Source organism: Quercus lobata, chromosome 8, assembly GCF_001633185.2.
Source record: "Quercus lobata isolate SW786 chromosome 8, ValleyOak3.0 Primary Assembly, whole genome shotgun sequence".
Taxonomy (NCBI): domain Eukaryota; kingdom Viridiplantae; phylum Streptophyta; class Magnoliopsida; order Fagales; family Fagaceae; genus Quercus; species Quercus lobata.
The window spans coordinates 4,999,880-5,023,382 of NC_044911.1; the positions used below are offsets into that span (position 1 = coordinate 4,999,880).

General features: G+C 35.2%; 3 protein-coding genes and 1 pseudogene across 4 annotated transcripts; 2 read left to right on the top strand and 2 right to left on the bottom strand.

Moving 5' to 3' along the window:
• Positions 1–1,573: 1,573 nt before the first annotated feature.
• LOC115954713 (cytochrome P450 71D9-like) lies at positions 1,574–4,004 on the top strand. The gene is made up of 2 exons (XM_031072638.1): positions 1,574–2,527; positions 3,232–4,004. Exons 1-2 carry the CDS (start codon positions 1,634–1,636, stop codon positions 3,853–3,855), a joined length of 1,518 nt encoding a protein of 505 aa, XP_030928498.1. The 5' UTR covers positions 1,574–1,633; the 3' UTR covers positions 3,856–4,004.
• A 2,236-nt stretch (positions 4,005–6,240) lies between these two features.
• LOC115954967 (ABC transporter C family member 3-like) lies at positions 6,241–12,975 on the bottom strand. 2 transcript variants are annotated; one of them, XM_031072980.1, is made up of 10 exons: positions 10,280–12,679; positions 9,961–10,047; positions 9,198–9,848; positions 8,809–8,973; positions 8,073–8,367; positions 7,733–7,947; positions 7,317–7,622; positions 7,098–7,161; positions 6,775–7,014; positions 6,241–6,653 (listed from the first exon to the last, which is right to left on the bottom strand). In XM_031072980.1, the coding sequence occupies exons 1-10, from the start codon at positions 12,677–12,679 to the stop codon at positions 6,544–6,546; spliced, it is 4,533 nt and encodes a 1,510-aa protein (XP_030928840.1). In that variant the 3' UTR covers positions 6,241–6,543. The 2 variants fall into 2 exon arrangements, with proteins under 2 accessions (XP_030928840.1, XP_030928841.1); XM_031072981.1 differs by lacking the exons at positions 6,241–6,653; positions 6,775–7,014; positions 7,098–7,161; positions 7,317–7,622 and having other exon boundaries at positions 7,734–7,897; positions 10,280–12,975.
• Positions 12,976–16,920: 3,945 nt separating this feature from the next.
• LOC115957948 lies at positions 16,921–19,480 on the top strand (annotated as a pseudogene).
• Positions 19,481–19,686: 206 nt separating this feature from the next.
• On the bottom strand, positions 19,687–20,727 carry LOC115956168 (non-functional pseudokinase ZED1-like). Its single transcript, XM_031074622.1, has one exon. It carries the CDS (start codon positions 20,725–20,727, stop codon positions 19,879–19,881), a length of 849 nt encoding a protein of 282 aa, XP_030930482.1. The 3' UTR covers positions 19,687–19,878.
• Between the last annotated feature and the right edge of the window lie 2,776 nt (positions 20,728–23,503).

Sequence of the window (23,503 nt, forward strand, 5' to 3'; positions counted from 1 at the left end):
TAAATAAATATTCTATGGTTGAATGTAATACCCTACAACCCTAGTCTAATACTATTTGTTTTTCAAAGATAATTTTATAGTTACAACAAGAATGGGGTCTGAATCTTGGATATTTTTGTTGAAAATATTGAAAGGTGCCAATCAGTTGAGTTATAAAACTTTTGGTCCTAAATACATATTTTTACTCCATTTTGCAACGAATACACTTTACATGTTGAAATTTATCTGAGCTAAAAAAGATAATAATAATGATGATGAAAACTTTTGTGCAAAAGTTATAATAGTTCCTTTGAGATGCCCCAATTTAATTGATAGTATGACTAGTCCTTTTGAGGTATAGCGCAAATATTGTTAGTGTTTTTACTTAGATAGTTACATATGATAACAAAACCAACCCAATAATCCCTTGTAGGCTAAGAGACACTACTCCACAAAGTGGATCCTAATAAGGATGTTATGAATTTAAATGGGGGAGATTAAGGCAATTTAAGTAGGGGAGATTGCGATGCCTCAATTTGATTGATAGTGTGTATTTTTTGAGTGTATGATGAGTCTCACATTAAATATTTATTGGGTAGATCTTAATCCTTTTAAGGTATAGTGCAAATATAGCTATCAATTTTTTCTCAAGTCGTACTCGTTACACCCTTTACATTATTGAGTTGCAAATTTTACCTAGATTTTGAAGCATTTTCACCACATGAGTCAATCTAATCACCCTTAATTCTCCTGATGAGTGATCGATTTTCTCACTCAAAGTGTCAAATTAGCACCGGAATATGAAAGGGAAGTTGATCAGGTGGGGCCAACAAGTCATTAAAACAATTTTGGAAAGCAGATGCCATGCTTCAGATATTTTAAATAATGAATGGTAGAAATTATGCTTGAGATATCTTATCAACTAGGTGATGGTGATTGGTGAAGGATGGATTTTTATTTTGGGGGGATTTTTTTTTGGGGGGGGGGGGGGGGGGTGTTGTTGTTGTTTCAGTTATATTAAATAATAAAGTCTCTTGTTTTTTAATAAGATATTTGGGGTATAAGTGCTGTTTATCCTAAAGAATAAAGTTTAGTTACAAAAATTAGTTATAGTCTAAAATTACAATCTTACTAATTTTTTTTTTTTTATTGAAGATGCATTTTGACAAATCTATCGTTACATTTATATTCTTCATACAACCTCACTAAATATTTCTAAAAAAATTAAAGATCTATAGTCATCTCATCAAATTATGCATAAAATATAATCTTAAAGATCATATAGTAAATAATATCTTATTGGTATAAAATTTGACAAGTGTATTAAAAGCGTAAAAAACATGCAATCAAATGGTTAGATTTTTAAAATATGCTGTAATGTTAATTTTTTTTAAGGAAATTATAACCTTAGGCTACAACTAATTTTGTAATTAAATGTCCAACATCAAAAACCAATTAACATCGAGTCTCTATTATACCAAAAACTAATTAACATCTCAACATATTATAAGTTAAATTCTATTATATCTCAAAATAGATTTTTAATTTTCTCATAAAAAATTAATATATAACAATTTAAAGCTGGTACAGAACATGTTGAGAACTGTCAATGAACCCATAACATTCTCATATTTGCTTCCATTCTCTTGAACTCATGGAGTTTCAAATTCCCTTTCTTTTTGTCCTTTTTACTTTCTTCCTCTTCCTGTTAATGGCAACTAAAATAGTAAGGAAATCAAAAACTAAGTCAAAGTTGCCCCCAGGACCATGGAGATTACCACTCTTAGGAAACTTGCACCAACTTGTTGGCTCACTACCTCATCACTCTTTAGGAAAACTTGCTAAAAAATATGGACCCTTGATGCACCTACAACTTGGTGAAGTTTCCAACATCATAGTATCTTCACCAGAAATGGCCAAAGAGGTTATGAAAACACATGACATAATCTTTGCTAGTAGGCCTTATCTTCTTGCTGCCAAGATCTTGTCTTATGATACTAAAGGCATTGCCTTCTCTCCATATGGAAGTTATTGGAGAGAGATTAGAAAAATGTGCATGGTGGAGTTGCTAAGTGTAAAACGTGTTGAATCATTCCGATCAATTAGAGAAGTGGAGGTGTCAAATCTTATCAAAATGATATCTGCAAATGAAGGTTCACCAATCAATCTTAGTGAGAAGTTCTTTCAATTGGCATATGGTATAACATCAAGGGCTGCCCTTGGTAAAACAGCCAAAGACCATGAAGCATTCATATCAATTGTCAATGAAGGTACAAAACTGGCATCAGGGTTTTGTGTTGCTGACATGTTCCCTTCAATTGAAGTGCTTCAAGTTATTAGCAGTTTGAGGCATAAACTTGAGAAGCTACATCAAGGGATTGATCAGATACTACAAAAAGTTTTGAATGAGCACAAAGACAACAATTTGGAAGCTAAAAAAGGTGATGGCAAAGCAGATAAAGATATTGTTGATGTCCTCTTAAGGCTCCAAAGGCATGGTGATCTTGAACATCCCTTAACTGACAACAGCATCAAGGCAGTCCTCTTGGTTAGTATTTTAATTTCTGATTAACTATGCAGACTGCCAAAGTGTGTCCATTATCCTATAATGACATTAGCTCTATATTTTAAACCCACTAATAGTTTGGTAGTCTTATGGAAATTTTATCTGAGCTACTGAGCAAAATTTTGGTCTTTGTAGTGTAGAAGGAGATCCTATATTTTTAATCTGGCATCATAAGAAAGACTAGAGCTTGAAGAATGAGTATAATATCCATAGGCTGTCTCTGAAAAATTGATAGTACACATGCAATCAGGAAGAGGTTGTGTTACTGGAATTATATATTAAAAGTTATTTTGACCCCTGCATTGTGGCTTGAGGTAAGGCGATTATTAGACGCCTTGAAGTTATATTCACAATAAGTTAGTACCTTTTTCCTTCTTTGTAAAATATAAATCTTAAACAATATCAGTCTATGAGCTTTCCTTTATGACAATATTGAGATAGAGCACGTTTCTATTATAGCTACATGAGGTCCATCCAGGTTATAGTCTTATAGATAAAGGTACTTTCTTTTTTTGGTTGGTAATAGACAGATATGCACAAATTGTACAAATTGCATCCTTAGCTGTTTGAATTAATATGGTGAAACCAACAAGATATTTTGTCATCACTTTCAAACGGAATTTCCATTAGATGCCCTTGAAAATCATTGAAAACAATAAACATAAATACCATTAATCTTCTTTCAGGACATATTCAGTGCTGGGAGTGAGACATCATCAACTACTCTAGAGTGGGCAATGTCAGAAATGGTGAAGAACCCACAGGTGATGGAAAAGGCACAAGCTGAGGTGAGACAGGTCTTTGATGGAAAAGCATATGTGGATGAAACATACCTTCATGAATTGAAATTCTTAAGATCAGTTATCAAAGAAACTTTGAGGCTGCATCCTACTATTCCTTTGTTACTTCCAAGAGAATGCAGTGAGAGTTGTGATATTAATGGATACAAGATACCTGTCAAGACCAAGGTCATTGTTAATGCATGGGCTATTGGAAGAGATCCAAGGTATTGGACTGAAGCTGAGAAATTTTACCCAGAAAGATTCCTCAACAGTTCAATTGATTACAAGGGGACAGATTTTGAATACATACCTTTTGGTGCTGGAAGGAGGATGTGCCCTGGAATTACATTTGCTATGGCTAATATTGAGCTTCCACTTGCACAATTACTATATCATTTTGATTGGAAACTTCCCAATGGGTTGAAGCAAGAAGATCTAGACATGACTGAGGAATTTGGATTGTCTTTAAGAAGAAAAAATAATCTACACTTAATTCCTATGCCTTATCATCCTTTGTCTGTAAAATAAAATCAGCATTTCTTATTATCCTTTGACTGTAAAATAAAACTAGAAATGGTATATTATTGTATGCTCACTTTGTATTGCTATAAAAGTAACCAACTAGACTTTTGAGATTATGTGATGTAGGAAGAGCAAAGAATTTTTATTTTATTTAATTTGGAGTCCATTATATGTTTATTTAATTTCCTAACATCATCGGTATTTTGTAATTCAATTACTAATATTTCACAAGTCAATTTGAATTAGGGTTTTCCTTGTCAATTAGGATTAGGGTTTCTATATAAGCCAAGCATTGTTCTTTTATTGAGGGGGGATTATTTGATGAACAAAATTTCTATTAAAACCATCACAAATCTAGTGCCAACTCTAGCCAACCCTAGATGTTGACTCCTAGATTATTTTATTTGAGAAAAGTCTAGGGACACAACTTTTATACCACAACTTTTGGTCGATTGTGAGTAATGGAGAAAAAGTTGTGAGTCCATATAAAATTGATTATCAGCCACTCATTGTTTATTACTTCATCAAGTTGTGGCAAATGGGGTGATCCTATTGGAACTATTTTTATTTTTCTTGGTACCAACTCCGAGCAAGCTTAAGTGCTGATTCCTAGATTTTTTTTATCTTTATATTTCTTCTTGTTTAATTTCTGTGTTGCATCATTCTGGTTTGTCCTACATCATTATGACCTTGTGCGCTTGAGGCAGGACAAAACCAAAACTGATGCAAAACCAATATTTTCAAAGAATTTGATGAACAGGGAAATAAAATAAACCTAGAAATCAACAGCTAGACTTGCTTAGAATTAGCACCAAATAAGAATAAGAAAATATGACCACCTAATTAAGTTAATTGACACCTAAGGTTGGTTGAAGTCAACACTAGACTACTGGAAAAATTTGAACTAAAATTTTATCAAGTAAGCAAATTTCAGTTAGCTTAACTAATAAAATTTTTTATTGTCGAATAAGAGACCTAAGTTTCAAATTTTGCCAATACCAAAAACTAATTGGTGTCTTGGCTTGATAGCAATGAGCAATCATCATGGAGCAGATGACATAGATTGAAATTCAATCCTATCTATCAAAAAAAAAAATTGTAAAGAATGTTTAACTCTTGGTTCTTTAAATAAAGTTTCAAACTTACCATCCTAGTAAGAAAATTCTACTAACCTAGTAAGAAACAGAGAGATTTAATTCCTAGACCAAGTAGAAAACAGAAAATAAAAAAGTTTAATCAATTACAGAAAGTAAATAAAATAAATCATAGGTATTAATTGATTAGGGCTTAGGCCCAAGTGGTTACAGTCATCCACTGTTACCAAAAAATAAAAGTCATTCACAAGGTCACTGGTTGGGCAATCTTGTGTTTATGTCCATAATTGGAGGCTTGTATCTCGTGTCAACACAAGCTCTTCTGGTACTTCTTAGGAAATGTGGGTGTGTAGAAATGATATCCTGATATTGGAGGGAACCTGTGAACTTTGCTCCAGAGAGGTTCTTTGATAGCCATATGGCCTACAAGAGGGCCAGTCATTCGTACCTGGCCCTGCCTTATACCCAGTTTAGTTATATAATCTGAGTAAGCCTCTACTTGCATTGTTGTCGTACAACTTCGATTGGTAACTATCCAATGAAGTGAAGATACGGACATGACTTAACCTTCAGCATGACAAAAGAAAATGAAATCCGAACATTATCCCCATTGCTTATCAACCTTTAACAATTGAATGTGTTTTCAGAGATATGAATAGGACTGACTGAATCATTGTCTATTTCCAATGTCTGTTCAAAGCTTTTGCCAAGGTTTAATTTTAGTACTCCCCTGATTCTCCCCCACATTGGGAAAGTTGGTTGGTTACGGAGCAAATTTTTTTTTATTTTTTAAAAATATTTGTGTGTGTGTGTGTGTGTGTGTGTGTGTGTGTGTGTGTGGAAGACAAGCTTCCATTTTGAGAACAAGGGGTTGAGAAATTTCTTTTTAAGTATCCTATAGTGATTTTATTGGCTCTTGTGTTGATGTCTGGCTGTAGAAACAACTTCTACACTGGATTCTAGTTTTTCTATGTATTCACAGAGTAAACATTACCCTGAGCACCTGGGGTCGAATGTTCAGTTCACTACATGTGGGGCATTTTCCATTCAGGAAGTGGTACTGGTATATGAATATTTGACTTGCTATCAGCATATATGTTGTCTAGTAACATTGGAATCTAAAATCTACTCTGATTATGTTCCTTTCAACACCAGTTCAAAGGTGCAAGCTAATGATATCCGTATAATAATTTTGTCCCAAATAACTTGATACCAACAGCATAGCCTTAAGCGAAAGACACACTTAAGGGAAACATGTTTGAAAGAACAAAATGCCATCAATCAAGTCCAGATCACATATAGCCTCGTTTCAAGCATAAATATTCCAACTTAGTCTATCAATTTCTATTATCTGCTATTATCAAAAATGTACTGTGTACACCATTTGTTCATACAATATGCCCAAAACACACAGCAACCACTAACTAGTTCACCCAAAAATCCCTCTAATATTGTTCAACGCAATTCATACAAGATCTAAGAGGCTTGATTCTCCACCGAAAAAAAAAAAAAAAAAAAAAAAAAAAACGGTAGCCTAATTTTCGTCGTTGTCAAAAAGCCTGCCAGAGTTGAATAATGCCTAAATAAGCTCATCACTTAACTATTCAAAACTGGAATTCGACCTCAGAGTGTACTCTGCTACAAGTTGAGAAAAAGACGATGATTTGTTTTCTAGCAATCTTGTTGGAGAATCATATTCCTCTATAAGCCCTACACCAAGATAGAGAGAATCTGCTTAGCCATAGCATTACAATGAAATCATTCTAACCATGAAAGAACTACAGGAGCAGAAGCTATAGGTAGTAAGACAAAATCATATGGTCATACTAACCATTGTTTAGTAGCAGAAGCATGTTACTATCAAGAACGGAAGTTATCCGATGTGCAATGGTAATGATCGTACAGTTGGAAAAATGTTTCCCTAGGGTTTCCTGGATCAGAGTATCTGTAGCAGTATCAACAGATGCAGTAGCTTCATCCAGCACCAACACCTTACTTTTCTTGAGCAGCACACGGCCAAGGCAGACCAGCTGCCTCTGACCCACACTCCAATTCTCTCCATTCTCACTGACTGCAGCATCCATAAACATATAAACAACAAATTTCCACAATATGGTTTTGAAATATTCTACATAAGAAGCTGAAAAGACAAACCTGTGGAATCTAGTTTTCTGTCTTTCTTCCTAACTTCATCTCCAAGTTGACACTTATCCAAAGCCTAAAACAATTAGAGGTGACAAATTAAAACCAAAGAAATAAATAATCAGGTTCCGCACATTGACTACAATTCTTAAGAGCAGTGCATGTCCAATTTAGGAGGAAAATCTAGCAAAGAAAAAATTCCTTCAATCACCAAAGAAGAAATCAACCCACCTCCCAAATTTGTTCATCCATATACTCTTCTAGTGGATCCAGGTTGCTTCTTAGAGTCCCTTCAAACATTGTTGGGTCCTGTGGGATGATGCTTAGTCTAGATCGCAATTCATGGAGTCCGATCAAGGAAATGTTTATGCCATCTATCATTATCTGACCAACGGCAGGTTCAACAATTCGGAAGAGTGCTTGTATGAGAGTTGATTTTCCACTGCCTGTTCTCCCAACTATACCAGTTTTCATTCCTCCAGGCAAAGTGCATGTGAGGCCTCGCAAAACAAGTGGCATATGTGGGGCATACCTCACCTACATTGCACCCATTACCCAAAATTACAGACATTGCGTAAAAATCATACCCATGAATGACCTTACATATAATCTCTTGGTTTTTGCGTAATAAACAACTAAGAACTGACCTGCAAATCACGAATATCAATTTCTCCTTGTGATGGCCAGAATTGATCTGGTCGGTTTTCTTCTATCACAAGAGGTGGCTCACTTGGTATACAAGTGTATTGAAGTATTCTCTCTACTGATATAATTTTGTTCTCCATTTGGCAAATGTTCCATATTACCCAGGCCTGTAACATGTTTAGATTAAGTCCATATGTCACAGCTAAGCCCGCAATGCCTTCAGGAAAAATGTGGACCAAAAAATTAAAAAACATGAAAATTAGAAAGGTATAAGTTCTTTTACCAAATGCCAATTTAAATCACTGTTGTGTGTTAATGAGACACCAGATGTGAATTACCTACCTGGATCAATGACTCCTTCTGGAATAGAGATTAAGAAAACCAAGGAGAAGGCAAATGTGATAGAGGATAACATATCCAATCGGAAGCACAACCACTCCATAGCACCAGCAATATTGAATTTTGGCCGAGAATTCGCATCTGTCAGTTTCATATTTGTGTCCTTAAATCTTGATTCTTCATCAAAGCTCCTGATAGTTGTTGAGCCTGAAATTGTTTCAGCAAAATGTTGTATCAATGGAGCTTTGCACACTCCAACTAGTCTCGCCAGTTCTCGTGCTGAAGGTATGTAATATTGCTGCAAAATCGTAAGTTTGTGTGAACCCCTTGAAATATTACAGTAGGAGTTAGGCTTGATGGATTCTTCTCATAAGTAGATCTTTCCATAGTTCTAACCCAGAAATTTCTGAAAATTGAAGGGCAAAGGGCAGCGAAAAACACACTATATTTGTCTAGCTAATTGGCAAACATCTAACTTAAGAAAACATATTTTCAACAAGAATTAATTTATCTAGCAAATCGGTGTATTTTTATATCCAAATGACAGCAAAATTCGGCAAATAGGTTTTACATTTAACCTCTGCAATTTTGTAGCATGTACAAAGTATATATTCTAAAGATTGCACTAATATAAACACCAGATCATGTCATTTAAATCGTCTAATATGTGATGTGATTGAGGCATTTTTCAGCATAATATGGCAGACATAATTTTCATAAAGTCAGATTGTATACTAACCTGATACCAGATACAGGCTGCAATCACTGGGATAAAAATGAAGAAAACCTGCCATGCAACCTGAGACATTACTGCAATAATTCCAAGCAGTTGGATCATTGAGAATGCAACTCCCGCAACTTGATATTGAATGTTCAAATCTACTGCACTTTGGTCCGTAGAGACCTGCAAGGAAACATACATATAAATAAATTTTTTTACACCTATTATGTGTATCTGAAAGAATGTTGAGGAATTTCTTAAACTGAAGAATAAAGCTATAGAAAATTGGCAAACTATGCATGGAGTACCCAGAGAGAGAGAGAGAGAGGAATTTCTTAAACTGAAGAATAAAGCTATAGAAAATTGGCAAACTATGCATGGAGTACCACACACATCTTTCCACTTACTCTGTTTAGGATCCTCCCACTTGGAGTGGCATCAAAAAATGACATGGGGGCACGGAAAATGCAAAAGTGCAATTTACTGAAAAGTTGAGTGGCAGTCTCATACCCAGCCACCGCAAGAAGTGAGGCTCTCAAGAGGATGCAAAAAGAACTTCCAATGGCCAAAGCAACATAGACAATAATTAGAGTAGAGCTACCAACAGGAGGTTTTATGTCTTGTGAGATAGGGCTTGCCCAGGCCATCCAATAATTGCTTCCAATTTGAAGAAGCTGAAAGAGAACATGCGCCAGCAATATAAAGGGCACAAGAATTCCTCCGTATGCCATAGTGATATACTTCCAGTAGACTAAAAACCCAACTTTACCTTTCTCTCTCTCTTCTTCTTGGATTATCTGTCCTTTTGACCCAACCATGTCATCTGTTTTCTCAATTTGAACATCTGTGTTTTCTTGTTTTTGCTCAATCCCATTAGTACTAGACATATTTCCGACATCCTTGCTCATACTCGTACTCTCAGAAACTGATCCTGCCTCCACAGAATCAAGTGCCAACAAAGCCTTCTTATGCGCCCCCACAAGTTCCATAAAATCAGTTCCTGAATTAAGAATATCATTGTACTTTCCAGCTTGAGTAACCCTCCCATCTTTCATGACCTAACAATGATTAATAAGTTGAACTCAGTGATATAAAAGAGCAGAAAAATCCATCCATAAGTGGAGTTAAGAAAAGAAAAGGTCAGAAAGAAACTAATTGTGAATGGCTCACCAAGATAAGATCAGCAGCAGGTAAGAACTCTACTTGATGTGTGACATAAATCACTGTTTTTGAATTCAAAAGCCACAGCAAACATTCCTGCAATTTACAAGAAAACATAAATATCAAAGAAGGCTACATAGCAGCTACAGAAAACAGAACAAACAAAGTGCAATGGTATAGTGAGAATTTCCAAGCACCTCAGCTCACACACATGACACAATCACTCATCTTCAAATGTGTATATCGAAAACTTTATGTACATAACAAACAGGAAAGAAAACAAATTTTACAGTGAATATTATAGCATTATAATGCAGAAATAAATTACCTTAAATAGGTGGGATCCTGTATGAGCATCCACAGCACTAAACGGATCATCAAACAGATAGATGTCAGCATCTTGGTACAGAGCACGCGCAATTTGGACTCTTTGCTTCTGCCCACCACTCAAATTGATTCCTCTCTCACCTATGACTGTCTGATCCCCAAATGAGAGAATTTCCAGATCCTTCTTCAAGGAACATGCTTCAAGGACCCTCTCATACTTTTCTCTTTCCATCTCCTTACCAAACAATATGTTCTCTTCAATCTTTCCACTTTGTATCCAAGGTGACTGAGCAACATATGCCTTTGTCCCACACAACTTAACAGTCCCAGATATCTTGGGTACTTCTCCCAGGATACAGGAAAGCAAACTTGACTTGCCTGATCCGACAGTCCCACAAACGGCAACCCTCATGCCTTGTTGCACTTTCAAATTTATATCTTTTAATGTTGGATTTGAGGAAGATAAGTCCCAAGAGAAATTCCCATCAATAAGCTCTATAGCTGTATCAGAACTACCTCTTGGAAGCCTCTCTATCACATCAGACTGCAAGTCATCAAGACGAAGGTACGATGCAATTCGATCAAGGGACACTTTAGTTTGAACTATCATTGAGATTGTGTCAGGAAGATTATAGATGGGCTCCTGGAGAATTCTAATTGTTGCGAGTGCAGATAAGATCTTCCCCGACTCAAGTGGGATTCCCATCAACATACAAGCACCAAATGTGACCACAGACACAAATGTGGGGGCACCCCAAAAGAGAAATGAGGTCATTGCATTAGTGTAAAGGTACTTCTTCAACCACCCTGCCTCGGTCTTCCTGAGCTCCACGATTTTAGATAGAAACTTCATCTCCCATCCTTGAAGCTTGAGAATCCTCATGTTCCTTAAAATCTCAGACGTCATCTTCATCCTTTTGTCTTTTGATTTCATTATCTTGTCTTGAAAATTCTCTAGTAATGTCCCCAAAGGAACATTAGCCAACATAACAAGTATGGTTGCCACAAAAGCCGCAATTGAAGCAAGCCCAAGATTTTTATACAAAATTAACAATGCAATAATAATTTGAACAACAACCATCCAAAGGTCATGCATATACCAACTGAAGTCGCCGACCCTCTCAGCATCAACAGTCATGAAATTGATTATCTCCCCACTAGTGTGACCCTGCTTTGACTGGCTTGAAAGGGTCAGACCTTTATTATAGACCATTGCGATCAATACTGATCGGACCCCGATTCCAACCCGCTGCACCTTAAAGAACCAGTGCCTCTGAGAGAGGCATTCAACAAGTTTTGCAGAAAAAAACACTGAAACCAGAACATAGCCCTCATTCTCAAACTCCCGTCGCCCATTGAGGTATTGAACAAAAGTATCAATAAGATATGGTCCAACATAGGAAGACAATGTGTACATCATCACGAAAAGGGCTGTCAAAAGAAAATCTTTCCATGCCAAGGAGATTAATGACTTCACTAGCTTCAGTGTGGTCACTCCATTAATTGTACCACACTTTGCCTCAAGCTTATTTCTAAAACTTGCAAAGCCCACAACTACACTATCACTGGGATCAAGTTGAGGAACATCCTCAAGGTCTAAAGTCTTCTTATTGCCAACAGAAATTAAAGGACCCATCCAAGAGAAAGTAAGAATGCTGAAAAATCCAGCATTCGAATAAGGTGTTACATTTTCACCCCCCTTAGACTTATTTGACTCTGCTTTATTGCATGCACTAGAATCACCATTCAAAAGAGGCTCTTCAAGAAAGGCATTTCCACCCTCATTTTTCCCAAAAATTCCCACACAACATAGGAACAGACCAGTGACAACAGAGAAAACATCGGAAACTATATACTGAACTGGTAAATTGACATGTTTCCTATAAAGAACAACATCTATAACAAGGCCATAACAAGAAATAATGAGATAAAAACCCCACCAAACTCTCAACAAAATTGGGTACTTTTGTTCACCAGAATTAAACAACTGGATACGCAAATAAACACAGGCTGCACCCCAAGCAAGTGTCCTAATCGCAAAATCGAAAAGGGTCACTAACCCTTCATCAGACCAACCATTTCTACACCAATAAAAGTAACTCAACAAGCACAACACTAAACTAAACACAGAAATACCCAAACAACAAATTTGAGCTAGTTTATAGCACAAACACCAGGTGTTCTTAAACCTTTGCTTTGAAGCTTGCCTTTTACCCACCATAAATTTCTTGCATACCCATGAGACAAACAAAACGAATAACAAGACCAAGTGTAATGAGCCAGAAAACCCATGTAAGAAAACGGGTTTAATGAGAGAAGAAGTACCTGAGTACAACAGTGATGAGTAGTAATTTGAGAATAAACTTGGCAAACCGTTCTCTGTGGATTCAAGAAGCTCCATATTTAAATTTTGTCCAAGCTTCTGTGGGGTTTTAGACGAGATGGGTGTGAGTGTGCGCAATTAGATTCTATGTCAGAGTGAAAGATCTTCTTGTGAGTTCAATGATATATATACAGGATTGTTGTTCCAAAATGTGTGTGTGTGTGTGTGTGTGTGTGTGAGAGAGAGAGAGAGAGAGAGAGTCAAAGGTCGCTTTCCTTAGGCCGTAGGATTAAGATTACGTGGTGGGAAAGACTCAAAGTTCGGAGATTCCAGACGAATAAGCAGGCAATGAGACAAGTTGAGAGAGTCGAAGTCGAGACTTGAGACAAAAGAAAAGGTTGGGTGGCTTTCCATGATTGGAACTGTATGGCTGTATGTGTGTGTTATTTACTATTTTATAACTCTTGCTCTGGATTTTTCCTTTTCTACCATCTCTGCCAAAATCATGCTTATTTTGTCTGAAGTTACAACGAATGTTTTTATCTAATAATAAGAACCAAAGATGGCAAACTCATAAATATAAATTGTCAGAAAGTTTTTGCTTATTTCAAATAAAGCAAAGGTAAAAAACCAGCTTATAATCACTTTCTAAACTCAGTCTAAATGAAATTGTAACGTGAGGGGCATAGTGTGAGTCTATTCTAAGCTAGGGGTTTGTCGATTATGGCATTAGCTTATATTGTTTTTTAGCTAATTGTGTTTTACTTACGCATAAGGTTTTAAAAAGTTATACATAAGCAAATTAAATGAAAATAGCCTATAACTAAGCATCTCTAAGGGTGTGTTTGTTTGGAGATGAAACATGGTGGATGGAAATTCATTTAACACTCCTTTTTTTTTTTTTTTTTTTTTTTTAAAATTTGAGAAACACACACACATATATAGGGGAAGAGGGATAAAATAAGGGAATACACTCACACGCCAACACCAAAACTGCATGCAACAGTTAGTGTCACGGAGCAAGTGATAAACCCTTTCTCAATATCATACCTTACCGATATGGGATGACTCGACAACACTGAGTATCTTTTTTTATTTGAGAAACACACACACACACATATATAGGAGAAGGGGATGAGATAAGGGAATGCACTCACACGTCAACACCAAAACTGCATGCAACAGTTAGTGTAAGTGAGAATATTGATGTCATATCAAGTTGACATTTCTATTGTATAACAAAGATACAATGGTGCATTTGCATTAAGTAGGCACTTATATTTGTGCCAGGAAGAAAATGTGAATCATTAGGCATTCCAATTATACAATTGTGGTATAATGATGCCAGGTTAAAAAAAATAAAATTGAGTCTCTTATTCAATGGCAGTTCTAGAAATTTTTTTAGGGTGGTTGTGGGGCCAGAGAATTCGTAGCCCAGGTCCACTCTACATTAGGGCCCAAGGCCTAAGCCGAGGAGAGCTATTGCTGAGGACGCATAATGAAAGCCCAAAAAAGGCCCAAGGATATGGCCGAGGACGATCTTATGCTCAGCACCTCACAAAACGCCTGAAGAAAATGACAAACTCAGTACAGGGGCAGGACAAGGGAGAAAGCTGCTAACATCGTAGTACAGAATCCTGTATCTGACAGGCCCATACTCCAAACCATGCTATTTAATTTTTCCAACCACCCCCAACCACTCTAGGTATGGATTGATGGGACAGGTCTGCACCCCAGAAAGTAAAAACTTACACGTGGACACTAAAAGGGAGGTGAACACTAATATAAAAAGGAAAGAGAGCGAAGGGGAAAGGGATACCCCGGAGGGAGGGGAAAATCCTACAAAAGGGAGAAAGGGAAGGATACTGTGCTCCTCGGACTACTACGTCCGAGGACTTAAATCCTACCATCCGTAACAATGGAAGGCTGAGCTAGTCAAGCCAAGTCCACACATATATAAGCTTCCATAAAAATCACGACTAAACCGCTGACCTGTGACCAAGGTCCTGCCTTTCAAGCCCACTCTCTACAAATCATATTGTTAGGGCCCTTTGCATACGAGCCCAATGTCATTTTTGGGTCGTTAAATAATCGTGTCCCTACAGTGGTCATTAAAAACACTTAATTTAAAAAAAAAATTATATATATATATATATATATTAATAATAAAACTTGAATATATTAACTTCACAAAATAAAAACATATTCAAATACATAAAATTTTAAAATTTTCTTTCACAAGTTTTCATATTTTAAAATTGTTGTGTGATATGATAGTTTCACTATTAATATTATCAGCTACATCTTTTTCAATATACAAAACCAAGTAATTATTAAGTTATTGATCTTCTATTCAATTACTAATGCCTAAATAAGTACTAAGATAAACAAAATACATTATCTTTTTGAAAAAATATATCACATAAATCCAACAAATTCGGCTAAAGATTAAAACAAATACTAACAAACTAGCTATTTGAAAAGTGTGCATTTTTTATGTTAAAAAATAGCAATTTTAAAATATGCTAGCTGAAACACAATTTAAAAAATCACAATTAAACGATTGATTTGAGATTTTAGGCTAATATGTTTGTTTGAACCATTTTTGAGAAGTGTTATGTTCACAGCATTTTTGAAATAGTTTCACAACTAAACCTAGGTTGTAAGTTTTTACTGGTTCTAATTTGAACTTACCATTGAAATTATTTTCTATTCATCAGTAACAACCTATTATTTAGGATTGATACGAAAATATTGTGAAAATGTTGTGAAAATAACATTCCTTGCAATTTTTTTTTCAACATTCAACGGACAAGAATGAAAGTTCAATTAATGTATAAAACACAATTGAACGTTTAGACCCCCAATTATAAAATAACCAATTCAAGCTATATGACAAACAACTAGTGTGTGGAAAATGAACACAAGCTATAAACAGAATTGATAAACAATCTAAGCCAATTAAAATCACATCCACAACATAAAATAAAAGGTAAAGATTAAGGGAAGGAAGATGCAAACACAAGGACAACACACGATGTGTTATCGAAGAGGAAACCGAAGCTCTCGGCGTAAAACCTCTCCGCCGCCTTCCAAGTGGTAAGTAATCCACTAGAAAATGTAGTTGGGATACATGAACAACAATAGACCCTCCAAGCCTAATCTACCTAGTGTACCTAAGCCCTCCAAGCTTCTTGCTCCAACGAGGTTGCGCCGAACCTATTTCTTTTCTAGCTTCCCGGATTCCGCTACTTGACCATAGCATTAACCAATGTAGATTGGTTCCTTCCTAACTACTTCCCAGAACACCAAACAGCCCTCTCACAGTAATGGATATGGTGAGAAAAGGTTTTGGTAAAAAACCTCTCAAGGATTTAACAATGGAGAGGAAGAGAGTTGAGGAATTTGAAGAGTCTCTTATGTGAAGATTGTGGATGAATCAATCTTGTTTTACTCTAGGGTTTTGTCTCTCAAAATTCTCTTTGGAAGCTCTCTTTCTTTTGTGGGTATAAGGGATATTTATACTAAGGTGAGAATGGAATGTGAAAAGTCAGGTTTTTCAAAATAGGACTGGCTCGCGGCTTGACTGAGTCGCAAGATCCAGCCGCGAGATAACAGAACGGCCAGTTGTCCTATTTTGTCCTGTAGTGCTCTAGCTAGCATGATGCTTCAACTTCTGGCATGCCTGGCACGTGTACATCTTTTGGCGGCTTGCAGCCGCGAGTCACCCGCGAGATCCAGTCGCGAGTCTCTGTTTTCTTGCACACTCTTGAGCATTTCATCACACTATCTCACTCACTACCCTCACAACAATCCCACCTAAATACAGGGTTACTAATTGCTGAAATACAAGTAAATTTGACACGGAATAAAGCCAACAAGATGATTGATTAAATTCAACCTTACAAAAGTTTTTGGAGAGATTGAATTTTATTTTTAATGGGCTCAATTGTTATTAAGGGTGTTCAAGTGTTTTTTTTTAGGGTGGTCAAGTTTTTTTTTCTAGATAATTAAAAACTCAAAATTTTTTAAGTTATATTTTTAAAAAAAAAAATCAGAGTGGTCCTGTGACCACCCTGATTAACACTTGACGCCACCAATGCCCTTATTCTTGTGAAATTATGAATATTTTTTTCCTTGAAAATCATTCCTAATAGTTAGAGGTTATTGACCTATGTTGCTTCTTGTCATACATGTATGGGGAATAAATTATATCATTATATGCTAAAATAATTATCAAGGGCAAAATGATTTAATAGATATATAGAATATACTAACTACATGATAGTTGTTGTTTTTTTTTGGAGAAAGTACATGATAGTTGTTAGTATGGTCATCTTGCAACCATGCGCATGAAACGGACGCATGGGTTGCAAAATTTTCATATACATTCTATGTGAATCATATGTCAACTCAATTCCACATTATGTGCATGAGACGGACGCAAGAGATATATTCTTAGGTGACTCATTTTTACTCTTTTTCCTCCTTTTATTTTAGATGAATTGAATCATAAATTCAGGTTTTATAATGCCTAATTTAACTTATCTTACATTTCTACATGAACTGTCTTTAGGCTTTTTAGGGCTCATGTCAGGGGAGGCGGTGCATGGGCATTTTTCCCTTGAAAGATGTTATGCAAAGCAGTCCACTCTCCAAGCGTAGAAGAACATTTTCCCAACTACTGAGAATATATTTTACCAAGATAACATCCAACACATTCTCCAAAAAAAAAAAAAAAAAAAAATCCAACAGATATTCAAATTCAATTTCCAAACCCAAGTACCCAACCCAGAAACCATCCTTCTCACCTTCCCATTTCACACAAGCCCCTTCATTTCCTTGGCTTGATTCACATGGCTCAAATAACCCAAAAGCTGAAACTTTTTTCCAAAATAATCAAATGTAATTTCCTGGGCATAACCAACACAGCTCGGTTTGTGCATTCAATTGCAAATTCTGACAATTCCATCGAGTTTCAACACCAACCGACCATTTTTGTTCAAAACCTCCTCAAGTTTAGAAGGGACAAACTGGTGGAGATAATTGAGCAAGCTCTCGATCTCAATGCGAGCTTACGCTGACTGAGGACTTGGTCCTGAATGGGCTTCAACGACATTGTTCAGATTGGAGATAAGCTTGTGTATCTTTTTCAACTGGGTTTGTAGAAAGGGAGGATAAGGAAGTGGGGCATTCACTTGGGTGTAGTGTTTACAATGAGACTCTTGTCAATCTTCAGGAATCACAACGTTTCGAGGAGGTGCTCCAAGTGCTCAATGAAATGTCAAAGAGAAAGGTACTTGTCAATGAAGGGACGCATGGAATTTTGCTTAATAGATTTGCGGCTGCTCATAAAGTGGAGGAAACAATTGGTGTATTCAATAGGAGAAAAAGAGTTTGGATTGGAGAGTGACTTGGTTGCGTTTCAAAAGTTTTTAATGTCATTATATCGGTATAAGCATGTGGAAGCTGTTGAAACTTTGTTTCACTCGAACTGAAAGGAGTTTTGGTTGCAATAGCAAGACGTGGAATATCATTCTCAATGGCTGGTGCGTGTTGGGGAATGTATGAGGCAAAAAGGTTTTGGAATGAAATTATTGTATCTAAATGTGAGCCAGATATGTTTACACGTGAGACATTTATAAAAGCCTTGACAAAGAAAGGAAAATTAGGCACAGCAATTAAGTTGTTTTGATCCATGTGGAAGAATGATTTTTACCCATATTTGGTGATCTGCAATTGCATCATTGATGCACTTTTTTTCAAGAAGAGGATTCCAGAAGCTTTGCAAGTTTTTAAGGAAATGAAGAAGCAAGGTTATCCCGGCCCCCAAATGCAGCAACTTACAACTCATTAATTAAGAACCTTTACAAGATTCGGAGGATGGAAAAGGTTTATGAACTTTCGGATGAAATGGAATAGAAGAAAGGAAGATGTTTGCCAAATGCTATAACTCACGACTACTTGCCCAAGTCCTTGAAGAATCCAGAGGAAGTACCCGAGCTCTTGGAGAGGATTTAAAGAAATGGGAGTAGGATGACTGCTGACCCTTACAACTTGGTCTTGAAGTTGTATATGGATTGGGATAATCAGGGAAGAGTAAGGTATACATAGCAGGTGATGGAGAGAAATGGGTTGGGACAAGACCGACGATCTTATAGCATTATGATACATAGGTTTTATGGCAAGGGAAGAATACAAGGTGCTTTGCTCTTTTTCAATGCTATGACATTAAAGGGCATGGTGCCAGAACCAAGGACCAAAATATCGGTATATGACATGAACATTAAGTTGAAGGAGAGCAGGCAAAAAAGAGGAAACAATGTTAAGGAATAAGGATGGATGATTGTTTATGACTAGCATTTATGGGTCTCATCCTTTCCACCATTTGACAAAAGAGGTAATGCTTCCTCTGACTTTGAACTTCACGTGATTTGGTAAATACTTTCATAAGAAAGGAAAAAAATTAATTCCTTAAACATTTTAGACATGCCAGAGTTAGGCATCTGATGAAAACTATCTTTGGTGAAGCATTCTTAAGTGGTTAATACTTGAGAAATAACATAGACAAGATTATTACATTGAGCTTAATTGTCAATTGATCATGAATTTGCAATAGGAAGTAAATTTACTCTCCAGACTTCTTGCTAATTTTTTTCTAATATATGTTTATCAGGATTCTAACTGTTGTTGAAAATATGACCACAGTATGGAATAAGTACTGAATAAAAGCGCTATATGGAGAAAGTGCTTGATGATTTCCATGTAGAACCGTATACATGTCATTGTCTCATTAAGCTTTTGAAAATGTAAAAGGGTGTATATGGTTGAAATTTAGATCAATATCATGGCATGGATTCAACTTGAATATCTCAGTATCAAGCTTCATTGTATTCGGATCTGGGTATTAATTGTATTGATCTGGACCCTTACCAACAACCTGTTTTCCTTACTGCTTCTCCAAAAATAGCATCAAAAGTAATAAGATAAAGTTATATAGATAAAGCTATACAGAGCAAAGTATGGCGTGCGATTAACTGAAAAATGATGATTAAAAAACATGATTATAGGACAAGCCTCTCAATCCGCATGAGTTCTTTGGTAACACCCACCATAGTTGGTCTTATCTGCGATTCTATTTTTCTACATGTGAAGGCAAGGTCTACCACTGCTTGCAATTGTTGCTCTATGGTACTACCTCTCCCTTCCCCTGCCAAGATTGTAGGATCCACAATGCAACGACCTTGAGCACAATTTTGCATACATACTACTAAATCCTAATCCAACACACTCTTTTTTTGGTTTGGAAAGTCCACACATTCTCCATTATTCAATTGGGTAAAATCATTTGAATTTTGACCAGTTAAAAGTCCTAAAAGAAGTGCGCCAAAGCTATAAACATCAACTTTCTCTGTTACCTTACCTGTAGCAAAGTATTTTGGGGACATGTACCCTACACACCAAGACAAGATATCAACTTGAACGTGAGTTTCACCTTCGGGGACTGATATAGAAAGTTCGAAGTTGGATAAATTGGCAACATCATGTTGATCTAAGAAGATATTCCACATATCTATATACCTGTGGATGATGGGTCTAGAGAATACAGTATGGAGATATGAAATTGCATGAGCAATCTCCCTTGCAATCTTTAACCTGCTTACCCATGTTAATGGCTGATGTTGTTGACTGCCACCAGGGCCCTGAATTCGATTGGCAAGGCTACCATTTGCAGCAAATTCATGTACTAAAATGGGAGGTTGAGTCTCGAGGCAGCATCCTATAAGCTTTAGTACATTTTTGTGAGCGCTCATCTTTGCAGAAATCACTAGATCATTGATGATGTAGTTGGACAATCCCCGGCCTTCTATAATGTGTACACCGCCTTCAAATTTCCTAATTGAAACAAGTCGGCCGTAGAGAGAACCCTTGTACCATTTCCAGTATAACTCATCTTGGACTATAACAAGACGAGCATCATAGTTGTTGGTTGCCTGCTTGAGCTCTTCATCGGAGAAGCTACGAATGGGAATGGACTTGCCATTACAAATGGCAATCAGCTTTTCCAGTAGCATGCTTCCATTCTCAAAAAATGCTCTTTCTTTTTCCTTTCTATCATTAGTCATTCTAAATAAATATTCTTTTTTACCAACTTTGCACAGCTTGAACCTCATTTTATCCTCATAATTTCTCCTACAACGCCCCCACCAATCTTACCTTAAAATTTCGTCCATAGGTGGAGCTTTTATTATTAGCCTCGTTGTGACTTTTGGAGTTTTTAGAAGACCGCCACAGAGGGTCAATGGCCTACGCATTCAACACTTCACATGATGAATGCATGAGATCAACTCCTGTGTGGTGCTTGCCACCTTATAATTGAACTTAAACAACGGAATGTATAACACATGAAAACGTCCTAGTGCTTATGATGAATCAAACCTTACTACTTGTACTATCAGAGATATAATAGAAATATAAGAAACCAACTATGCTTTGAATTTATTTTATCAATGCACACAATCCAATGTTGCACTCGAATCAAATTACACATCAGACAACTATATACATTATGATGATCATACAGGCATTTAGCATGGTTTAGTTAGTTAATAGTTAATTCATGTGGTGTATTTGGATAACAAGATTTGATCTTGTGGAGTTGGATTTGAGTGATTAAATCCAATTACTTTGTTTGGATAGTTTTAAAAGATCTAGGATTTGGATTTGACCAAATCCAGGGGCAGCTTGATGCATTTGGGGGCCCAAGGCAAAAATTGATTATCTTATTTTAGATGCAAAATTTATACTAATTAATATGAACTGCGTAGAATTTTTTCTTTTTTTTAAGAAATTTTATAGATAGAAAAAGTTTGACAAAATTTTCCGTACTTGTTGTGACAGATTGATAGTGGTAAGTAAAAAAACGGTATTAGTGGTAAATTTAGATGAGAACTAGTAAAAGTTTGCAAACTCAACTCTTATTATTATTATTATTATTATTATTATTATTATTTAGAAATGCAACATTCACAATATTTTTTACAACAAATCCTAAGTTTTAAGTTGCTTTTTGTTTTCTATTTGAAAATATCACTATAATTATTTTTTTTGTCATCAATAACAACCTACTACTTAACATTAATTGTAAAAGTGTTGTGAAAAATATTGTGGACGTTGCATTTTTCTCTCTCTTTTATTTGTTTTTTATCTTGTAAAAAAATATTATTTTATTTATTGATTATAAAAAACCTTATTGGTTAAAATTTAGGGGCCTTTTTTTTACTTGGGGCCTTAAGCGACCGCTTTTTTTGCTCTAACATTCAGCCGGCACTAACCAAATCTACCAAGGAATATATATATATATATATATATATATATATATAAGCATATAGCATTTATTGTTACTACACTTCTGTTGAGCCACTTCTCCTGCCACATCATTATTTTTTTTTTCTTACTTATTTTTAAACTTTAATTATTTTTGAAAATATTAAATATATAAATAGATTGACTTTACAAATTTATCTTAAGCGTTTTTAACTTTACATTATCATCTATATTAATTTTGGTGCTATAAATAAATGATAAATTAGTGAAAAATCTATATCTATATATTACTAAAAGTTGAAGTGTGGCATTTATTGCTGCTGAGCTCCTGTTGCGCAACCTCATCGCCACATCATTAGCCACATAATTATTATTTATTATTTATTCCTTTTTTTTACAAATATATATATATATATATATATATAGATTATTGATTTTACATATTCATTTTTGTCGGTTTTAACATCTATATATATTTCTTTTTTATTTCCAATTTTCCTATAATTTTTTTTACATTCACTTATTTTTTAAATATTTACACTTTCTTCAACCTTTCTTCTTTCATTACCTTTTCATCTCCCCACTACCCTCTACTTTAATATTGCTATTCATATTTCCCTTCATCTTCTTTTATTTGTCTCTTCTTATCCCTTTTCTCTTACTATAAATTTGTCACTATTTTCTATTCTTTACATAGTTTTCTCTCACAAAAAGGTTCTCTCTCTCTCTCTCTCTCTCTCTCTCTCTCTCTCTCTCAATGTTTTGGTGGATTTTTATTTTTTTATTGCATCTCCGCTTTAGATTGATAAATTTTTGTGTTTTTAAGAACTCTAATTTAGGTTGATACGATTTAGTTTCGTGTTTTAAGTTATTATTATTATTATTATTATTATTATTATTATTTTGCTATTTGATTGTTAAATTTGATCCAATTACATTATAAAAAATTAAATATGGTAGAAAAAAATAAAATAGTATTCCATTACATACCATAATTTGGATAATTTAGTGTTTGTTGTTATATCTTTTAATTTTTCTTATTTTTTTCTTCTCTTCTATTTTACTCAATATTGAAATTCAACCACATCCTCCTTGTCATTAAATTATTTTTATTTTCTCTCTCTTTTTGTTTTAAAAAATAAAAAATGTAATTTATTATTGTGCTCATCAAATTGTACTAATTTTTTTTTTTTTAATTTACACTTTCTCCAACCTTTCTCCTTCTCTTTACCTTTTCATCTCCCCAAACATTCTACCTTGATATCACTCTTCCTCTTTCCTTTTTTCTTCCTTTATTTTATTTCTTTTTATTATCATCCTCTTAGTATAAATTTGTCATTCAATCTTCCATTCTTTACATAATTTTCTCTCACAAAAAGGTGGTTATTTCCTACTCTTTCTCCCTCAATTTTTTGGTGGATTTTTATTTTTATTTTTATTTTTCTTGCATCTCTATTTTAGCTTGATAAAGTTTTGTATTCTTTAGAACTCTATTTTGGTTGATGGGATTTAGTTTTGTGTTTTAAGTTTTTTTATTTTTATTTTTATTTTATGACTTTGATTGTTATATATTAG

Bases quoted from the DNA above. Each gene is read 5' to 3' on its own strand.
- LOC115956168 (XM_031074622.1), bottom strand. From the start codon at position 20,727: ATGACTAATGATAGAAAGGAAAAAGAAAGAGCATTTTTTGAGAATGGA.
- LOC115954713 (XM_031072638.1), top strand. From the start codon at position 1,634: ATGGAGTTTCAAATTCCCTTTCTTTTTGTCCTTTTTACTTTCTTCCTC. The intron at 2,528-3,231 runs GTTAGTATTTTA...ATCTTCTTTCAG, and splicing joins GCATCAAGGCAGTCCTCTTG to GACATATTCAGTGCTGGGAG.
- LOC115954967 (XM_031072980.1), bottom strand. From the start codon at position 12,679: ATGGAGCTTCTTGAATCCACAGAGAACGGTTTGCCAAGTTTATTCTCA. The intron at 7,015-7,097 runs GTTTGTCTTTTC...TGGATGCTGCAG, and splicing joins CAGAAAACTAGATTCCACAG to TCAGTGAGAATGGAGAGAAT. The intron at 6,654-6,774 runs GTTAGTATGACC...ATCTTGGTGTAG, and splicing joins GCTTCTGCTACTAAACAATG to GGCTTATAGAGGAATATGAT.